At 33.3% G+C, this 9,223-nt stretch overlaps 1 protein-coding gene across 1 annotated transcript; it reads left to right on the top strand.

Moving 5' to 3' along the window:
- Nucleotides 1–1,280: 1,280 nt before the first annotated feature.
- Nucleotides 1,281–4,307, top strand: LOC100778529 (auxin-responsive protein IAA27-like). Its single transcript, NM_001252879.3, has 5 exons — nucleotides 1,281–1,931; nucleotides 2,684–2,907; nucleotides 3,074–3,215; nucleotides 3,325–3,386; nucleotides 3,869–4,307. Exons 1-5 carry the CDS (start codon nucleotides 1,534–1,536, stop codon nucleotides 3,904–3,906), a joined length of 864 nt encoding a protein of 287 aa, NP_001239808.1. The 5' UTR covers nucleotides 1,281–1,533; the 3' UTR covers nucleotides 3,907–4,307.
- Nucleotides 4,308–9,223: the final 4,916 nt, after the last annotated feature.

Here is a 9,223-nt window from a genome sequence, read left to right as displayed (position 1 = left end):
CTGTATACTTGTCGGAAGGTGACAGGATCATTGTTTAACGCTTGATGTATTTGTTATATCCCAAGTTAGTAATTCTTCGTTGAGTTAATGGACGCTCAATATATTTATCCCAAACTAGAAAACTGATTTAGCACATGCATTAATGCATAAATTGCCATCACATGTGTACATGACTTCATAAAACTCTTCATCCACTCTTTCATCATCTATATCTTCGTTCCTTTCTTCATCTATTTCTCTGTCATTAATTTCTTCTTCCTCTATGTCATTACCTTCATACATGCTCCACTACATATTTATAATATTGTTATTATCATTTTGTTTTCCAATAAAAAGATAGTAAGAAATAAAATAAGACGCAATGGTTCTGTTCTCTTTTTACCCATAAGTTTGAAATACTACAAGGGAAGAAAAACGGAAGAACCATTAGCGTACTACAGCCAAGTGTGTTCTTCACACGGATTAGGGGCTCATAATAAAAAATAACCTAGAATAAATCATATATAATAACCAAAATAACCCCGAAAAAAAAGGAGAAAACCTGAAAGCTGGAAAAAAACGTGTGGGAATGGAATCTTGCTGCCTGTGTCAACGGAGACTGTTAACTAAGAGAGAGTGAGAGAAAAAAAGTCTCAAAAGATCGGGTGAGATTATTTGGTGGATTTAGTATTTATAGAAACAACTAAAAAGTTATATAAAATCTATTAAAATTTAATTAATAATATAATTTATTCAAATTTGTATGATTTTAAATATTAAATGATTTTTTAAGTGATAAAAAATTTTAATTGAATATCACCACCAAATTTTATTATACTTTAAAAAAATTTCAATAATCTTAATTGAACATTATAAGTTTTTTTATCTTTTAAAAATCTTAATTAAATATTAAAAAAATTATAAAATAAAATCTTTTAAAATCCGTCAAAATTCTAATTAAATACACCCCAAATATCTCGATGGACTAAATCATTATGGATAAAGCTTATGGTTTAAAAACCTGCACGATCATTTTATAGTAAACTATAATTATAATAACTCTGTAAATTATTAACTATTAAATTCTAAGTAACATACACTCTTTTATTTTTAAAGAAAAAATAGATAAAATAAGCAAAGTATGCCGGGTACTTTCTGTGGGTTGTCGGAGTAGTTGGCCACAAAAAGATTCACACAAATTTATAAAAAAAACTAAAAAGGAAACACAACCTTCAAAGAATTTTTTTTAAAAAAATGTAGATTAAAGCGGAAACAGTTGCGCATTTTCTTTTGCAAACCACATCCTCGTTCTTTGTTTAATGAAACCACTTCTCTGTGTTTTTATTTTATTTTATTTTTATTTTTGCTCCCTTCAATGTAATTGGGCTAACACTACTTAACAGAGCAAAGAGAAAAACGCTTCATTCACTTATTCACTAACTTAACATATACTATCTTTCTACTGTGGAGTTGTGATTCTTCAATACCATATATTCTCTCTCTTTCTCTTTTTCTTTCTTGATTTGTGCTGTGAAACAGTTAGAAGTGGTGTTGATGTCTGAGGCATTGGAAGATGTTCCTTCAATGAAAGGAGGGTGTGAAGAAGAAGAAGAAGGGTTGAACCTGAAGGCTACTGAGCTGAGGCTTGGGTTACCAGGGTGTGAGTCACCAGAGAGGGAGGGTGCGTTTAGGAGTGTGGTGGTGTCTGGGGCCAAGAGGGGTTTCTCTGATGCCATTGATGAAAACTGGAATGGTGGATCTGAAAAAGATGCTGCCTTGTTTTCTCCAAGGGGTGCTGTTAGTGTTAGTGCTGCCAAGTCTCTCACTCTCACTGCAACAGACTGCACCAACCAACCAACTGCTTTGGGTGCTTCTGTTCTCAAGGAAACTGTTCCACGCTCTCCAAAACCATTGCATGAGAAAAAGCCCCAGATTTCTGCTCCAGCTGCTAAGTAAATTACTTTCTCCTTGCTATTACTATTAGATGGCTGTGTCTGTGTGTGTTTTTTAGTTTTGTTTAGCTTGTTGATGTTGGTTCTGCCCTCATGAAAGTATTTTATTTATTTGTCTTGTCTCTATTTAGTGTTTATAGTTTCTCTGTGTGTTTTTAGCTAGTTGGAAGCAAGATGTTTCTTTTCGTGTTGAGTGATTGGGTAGGCATGCAGATGATTCAGAGGAAGAGGAAAGTTTTTTTTTTTTTTTTTTCCTTTCTCTTTCTGTTTAGTCTTTAATCAAGCCTAGCATGTAACTGACCTTAGCTAGTGGATAAAGCTGCTTTGCTGTTGTTTCTATTTTTGTCAGTTGGAATTTAAATTGAAATAAATTAACTCAGCCTGTTGCTGATTATTCTCATGTTAGCCTCTAGTTTTAAAGAAAGTGTTATTACTTGTGTTCTTTGTAATTTAGAGGATATTCCTTCTATGTTAATAATCATCGTATAGTTACTTTATTTGTTCCATAATTTTTCACCTGTCTTGGCTGTCTATGCTATTCTTGTTATGGTATATGATTTGGGGTTTGAACTCCTCCATTTATCATTTTCTGTGCTTCCTGATCCTGATGCTGAAAGATTTTCACCCTAGAGATTAGGATGCAAATCTCTATTATCTAGATTCATTTGTTTTGAAGAATTTAATCAATGGCTTTGATAATTGAAAGTTTTAATGAATTTGGGTGTAATTAAATTTATTGTTATGTGAATCAGGGCGCAGGTTGTGGGATGGCCACCAATCCGTTCATTCAGGAAGAACTCAATGGCTTCTCAGCCTCAAAAGAATGATACTGATGCAGAAGCCAAGTCTGGATGCCTTTATGTTAAAGTCAGCATGGAAGGCGCCCCATACTTGAGGAAAGTGGATCTGAATAGTTTTACCACTTACAAGGACCTCTCTTTGGCACTTGAAAAGATGTTTAGTTGTTTTACACTCAGTAAGTTCTTATGTTTAGAAAGTGCAGCTGTTGGTTGGTGGCATGAATTTGTTTGTTAGTAATATTGGTGTATTTCAACCGTTGTATAGTGTTTCAATGGCATAGACTCACATAACTGAATAATATGCATGTAGTATTCTGATGATGTTTTTATTGACAAATTCAGGTCAATGTGGCTCTTATGGGGTTTCTAGTCGAGAAAATTTAAGTGAAAGTAGATTGATGGATCTCCTTCATGGTTCAGAATATGTTCTTACCTATGAAGACAAGGACGGAGATTGGATGCTAGTTGGTGATGTTCCGTGGGAGTAAGTGCATTTTCTGACTTAGTTTCTAGGAGAATGTTTCGGATTTTCACTAATTTGATAGACAATAATTTCTAGGACATATCTGAAATGATCTTATTCTTCTTTTCAGGATGTTCACTGAGTCTTGCAAGAGGCTGAGGATAATGAAGAGTTTTGAAGCAATTGGGCTAGGTAGGTCCAACGTTCGTTTTAATTAATCTGTTATACTCTGCTTTCCTTCGTTTATATAGTTGTAGAATTGAGAAAACAGGAAACTCATCAATCAAACTGGAAAACAGAATCCTGGTTTGTACTCCATAGTTAATGCTTTGACTTTAGTTTCATGTTTCTTTAATTTTATTAGTTAGTTATTTATAATGTTTTTTTAGGGCGAGTTATATATAACATTAAATTGATATATTGTCTTAAAAAAAATAGATTAATATGGTCTTGTTGCATATATTATTGGTCTTGATGATGATGTTTGGTTCAGATCCAAATAAATATCTCCATGATAATTTGAAGTTGGGAAAGGGGTAAAGATAAAACGGTCTCCATTTACACCCTTGTCCAGAATTGCTACCATAGAATTTGGTCTCTATATTTCTTGTTTTTTTTTTTTTCTTTTTTGAAAGCTTTATTATGACACTCATCTAAATTTGTGATCATTGCAGCACCTAGAGCCATGGAAAAGTGCAAAAGTCGTAACTAGTGCCAATGCTGTATGCTTTTGTCTTCTAATCCGGAAAGATGGAAGATCACATTTAAGCATATAATACCTTGTTTCTTACCTATAATTCTATATACGAGATTGGGGTGTCCTGAACTTTAGTGGGAAAGATATATTGATGACAGCATATTAGTTTTGTTGTAGTAGCGGTCTATATCATTGATGTAGACGTTTAAGGTTTAAGGTTTTAGGTTTTAGGTTGTTCTCCCACACTTCAATTACTGCCATCATGGCTTACCGTAGTTTGTAAATTTTGCATTTCTGTAAGCGAGCATTTTGTTTGTCATGGCAAGCCAAGAAAAGAAATATCATACTTTCTTTATGTGTCCACTCTTACATGTAAAGTTAAATATTTATTTTTAAATTAGAGTCATTTTAAAAATTATCTCCTTCTCACTATGCCATGTCACTTTTCTTGTATTAAGAACTTGACTTATCTTTATCCTAAAAAAAAGAATTTGATTACCTTTATGTTATTCTTATTCGTTTAATTTTTTTTAATTTCAATTATAATTTGAATTAAAGTTCAAATCTTGATAAATTGCATTAAATTAAAGAATTATCTTTGTAAGATAAATTAAACTTTAATATTACTCTAATCTTAATATTAAAAAAAATGTTAAATTTAACTTTTAACTTTTAAATTTTGGATTTTGACATACTATTAATAAAATGTTGGTAGATAAAATAAATTTAACTTTAATTAATAGAATGTCAAAAATGTTTTAATATTACTCAAATCTTAATAAATTTTGTATTTTTTTAAAAAGGTTTAATTTTGTTAGATTGATCTAATGGCAAAAATATGGGAAAGTCGCTGATTTTTCTTTCTCAAATCATTGAATTGAACCCATTTCCATTTCCAAGCGTCTAATGTGTTGGCCTCCATATCTACCTTTCAGAAGTTTCATCTTGTGCATTATTTTTTACTTCAGAAGGAAACATTGTCAACCAACCCCTTGCTGCTTTCAGGTTCACCCTGCGCATCAGAAACATCTGGTACAGTTTCCCTTTTTGTAAAAACAAGAATCACATGATGCAATTTGGTCTTTATATCAGCATTAATGTCCATACAAACACAACCGTAGTTCATTAAGAAACATAATCGAATATTTCCAATATCATCATCAATAAGTATAGAAATATTGCACACATCTTCATGAAAATTGTCCAGGTTTCAATTCTACTGAGACAAATATGGCCAACGAATTCGAGTATATATGAAAACTGTCAGTGAATTCTGTTTATGAAGATATAAACTAAAATGGTTTACTCTCTCCCACTGGCCACTACACATATAGGTTCTATTCATTTTATCACTTCATTCATGCACATTGATTAGAAGTGTTCAAAGCCCTAACCCCAATTATTTCTTTCGCCTTGGTTAGAGTTGCTGAAATTTCTATATTGACATTTGGCAAAACTACTCTGCGACAAATTGCAACAATCTTATTTAGATTTCATTAATCTTAATGTCTCCAAGATTATTGTCTAGACTCTAGAGCACAAAATATTTGAACCTCTGAGTATTGACATTTCAATCACAATGTAACATAATACGATAAGAAACCCACGCTAAAATTACGGACGAGGATTGTCTAAGTGAAATGTATTGATCAAATTCTCTTTAATTTTTAAACAGATAAATAGCATGGCCATGAAAGTCCTTTTACGACACAATAAGGGAAATTATCTTGAATAAATCAATTCAAAGCACATGGTGGAACAAGAATGCTCCAAAAAGAAATTTGTAACAGTAAGAAGTGAGTCCAATAGTTCAAAGTTCAAACACCTAGTGATAACAGAGTTCTACAAAATTATCCAACAATACAAGAATCGTTTTGGTCGAAGCAGAGTCTGTACCTCAGAGGCCGCTCCACACCAAATGACATAAACGAAACGATGATGAAACTCTTCGGCTCGGCGCGCTTCACAGCCGAGTCGAGCCGAGCCGCTACTGGGCTTTTCACACGGACAAAGATTTGTAGTGCTCCAAGCCCCAAACATAAATAGATTGGGTTCAATGTTCGAGCTAAGCCTTTATTATCTGTGCTTACTTCTTGCACCTCCAAAAAATTTAGTATGCCCTTTCTATCCTTCTTCTTCCTCTCCCCACCAAACACAACACCATCATCATCGGATCCGTGTGTCGTGTGTGTGCGACTTCATTTTGTCACTTCCATGCAACTGCACACCAAACACACCCAGGCCCCACCATAATTGATATGCACCCACGAAATGCATTATGGATTGAGTAATTCGTAATGCATTTATACTATGAATTGGACAATCCATAATGTATTTCTTTGTACTACGGATTGAACAATCAATAATGGGATCGAAGGTACCAAAATTCAGCACCACACTTACCCTTTCTTCCTCAACCTTCATCTTCTAGACCTAAACTTAGCATTGCACTGATGCACACTTCACTCGCCTCACTTTCTTGCCTCTCCTCACATTCACATTCGCACACTTCACCTCGAAGACTCTCTTTGGTGGCGGCGCACAAAGGAAAGAGAAGTGCATGTATCTGGGTGTGAGTGAGATGTGTTTGGGTGGTGACGAGGTGGCGGCATGCAAATGAAAAAGGGGGTGAGTGGTTGTGATTCAAGGAGGAGGTGGTGCAAGAAAGGATACAGAGGGGATATTAGAAACTTTGGAGGTGCATCAAGCAAAAAATGAGGTACATTAAATAATTCTCTTCTATGTAAAATGCTAACTTAACACACTCCCTAACTTCTCTAACATTATTAATAAACACCTCTTATAAAAATAATATATTTTCATTTCAAAGTTTTTTTTATCGATAAATGTTGATTGTTAATTATTAATTTTTTGTTAACACAGAGATTGGACCCACAATATTTCCTTTCTTCTCTTCTTTCTTAACCACTTAATCCATCTCATATTTCCTTTAATTTCAAAGTTTAATTTCTATACATGATTAGTGTAAAAGAATTTTCTAATGTTTATTGGCTAACTTCAGGGGAGTAGAAGAACAAATAAAGGGAGGCGTGGGGCGTGGATACCATGTTCTCTAAGTTTGTGACTTCTTTTTTTTCATATATGTTTGTGTGTTTATTAGATTAACTTATTTACTTGGTCTCAGTAGTAATTAAATTTTCTCGTAATTTCTAGTAGGTGGTCTTTTCACTTTTATATAACATATATTTGGTCTAATCTTGGCCGCTTAATTTCTACTCCTTCACGTTACATTTCTGGCTCCCAAGTCCCATCCCATGGAAAAGATTTTTTTTTTTTTTATCAGCAAAAACAGATTTTATTTATTTCGGTACAAGGGTACCGTATCTCAGATATAGTAATCATATTCATATATAAACTTTCCCTCCCAAGCTGCAGCCACAAAAGTCACAAAACACCTCCTATCAATTTGAAATCCAGATAAACAAAGTATGTTGCTGCCCATCTCATCTGTTATAAATCAAAATCCTACCAACATTCCTACAAGAGGGATTATAAGGTTGGCTTGGTAATAGAGGAAGAATAAAGGAAAAGAGAAGTCGTGAATTTAAATTTTTTTCTACTAACAAACAATTACCATTGGCCCGATAAAAAAAAAAACCAACAATCCTGCAGCCCTGTATAATTACCAAACCAGTATACTATAACCCTTTCAAACATTATTGGCAATATAAACCGGTCATAAAAAGGGTGAGAAAAACCTTTCATCCTACTTGTTAACCAAGCCATAGAATATTATTTTAAAATAATCCATTAAAGAAAGATAGCTAGTATAATGCTATCGATCAAGCCAACCATATGCATTGTAATCATCCTACACTAATAGGTTGCGGTTTTCATAGATTTACCTAATCCACTTAACTGAATTTAAGAAGCAATCAACAGTTTCCGATTATATGTTTTATGTAGCTAGAGGTACTTTCTGTCATTCTCCTACCGTTTTAGAAAAGTTTTTTACTTTTAACTCCCACAAGCACATTCTTAATCAGCCAGATAAAAAAAGGTTAAGCCATGGAATGCAATAAAAGAGAAACGACATAAAGAATTGCAAGACAATACATGGGAAGCTAGAAAATTTAATAATAGTGAGATCACATGCATGCACGGAAGCAAATCTTTATGGGAAGTATGCATTCGTTTTGTTGGGTAAGGTAAATCTAAGGATTAATTCAACAACCTCATAATCAATAAAATAATCGATGAGCATGTGTGGAACTCTCATAATAATTTAAAGATTGAGGAGAATGACATCATCGGTGTGCTAGAGATCGATTTCGTATAACTAATATAGTCTAAGCACCAACTCTGTTCTTTAAACAGAACTTTAACGGAAGATACTCTGTTTTATTCAAAAACAGCCAAATTAATCTGAGAAGAAATCTCAATGACACGTGAAAAGCAGAGGCATTATATGTCATCGACGGCTCAGTATGGCTGACTCTTGATGAGTCAAGACTTGCACATTCATTAACTGATTGTAATCATTTTAATTAAATTTCTGCTTTTTGTTTAATTAAAAAAGAAAACGATCAAATTAATATAATTTAACAAAATCATTATTCAGATAAATATATGCACATATGCATAGGGAAGACTAGAGTTAACAAATTAAAAAAAAAGGTCTCGTTTATATAATAATAACGTCGTCTTCGCATAAGTGTCGTGCGTGCCCTATTTATAAACCAATGTACTTGAAATTCAAAATTAACTTGCAAGCTATCAATGTTGAAGCAGGCCAAATATTATTACCATGCGGCATAAGATTCATAGTTTAATTTGGGGTCCCTTGGCCAGCACCTGTAGCCACCACGTACATATCTTAATTGATCATCAATATGTGTGTTTGATACAATGTTGGAACTTAAGATTTCTTGAAAGACAAATATTCAGTATGACATAAATTGATCATATGATGCCATAAGCTCTGAAAAGCTCATGTCATTGTAACAGCAAAAGGAATACTATAATTCCCCTGAAAGATTATGATGCCAATAACCAATATACCTGTTCCATTGAATCTTTCCAGTTATACATCAAACCAAAATTAAACTAAAGTAAAAAAGGAATCTTATTCTGATGTGCCCTCCACTGGAAAGATAGAAAATCATATGATTGATCAATAGGAAGATACAAAGCAGACAGTACTCTAATGAATACAGTGCACATAATATAACAAATGAAATTAAGATCAGATACAATCATGTCTGATATGATGATACTCAAATGTATCAAACCATATCTAAGATAGATCATGAGAGCACTTGGGATGTGGGTTTTCTGAATCAATAAACAGAAATATTTATATACGGTTAGG

The sequence above is a fragment of the Glycine max genome, chromosome 5 (genome assembly GCF_000004515.6).
Source record: "Glycine max cultivar Williams 82 chromosome 5, Glycine_max_v4.0, whole genome shotgun sequence".
In the NCBI taxonomy this organism is placed as follows: domain Eukaryota; kingdom Viridiplantae; phylum Streptophyta; class Magnoliopsida; order Fabales; family Fabaceae; genus Glycine; species Glycine max.
This window is presented reverse-complemented; position numbering and strand designations above follow the sequence as displayed.

Excerpts from the sequence above, each read along its gene's own strand:
- LOC100778529 (NM_001252879.3), top strand. The coding sequence starts at position 1,534 with ATGTCTGAGGCATTGGAAGATGTTCCTTCAATGAAAGGAGGGTGTGAA. Across the intron at positions 2,908-3,073 it reads GTTTAGTTGTTTTACACTCA|GTCAATGTGGCTCTTATGGG; the intron begins GTAAGTTCTTAT and ends TGACAAATTCAG. Across the intron at positions 3,216-3,324 it reads GTTGGTGATGTTCCGTGGGA|GATGTTCACTGAGTCTTGCA; the intron begins GTAAGTGCATTT and ends TCTTCTTTTCAG.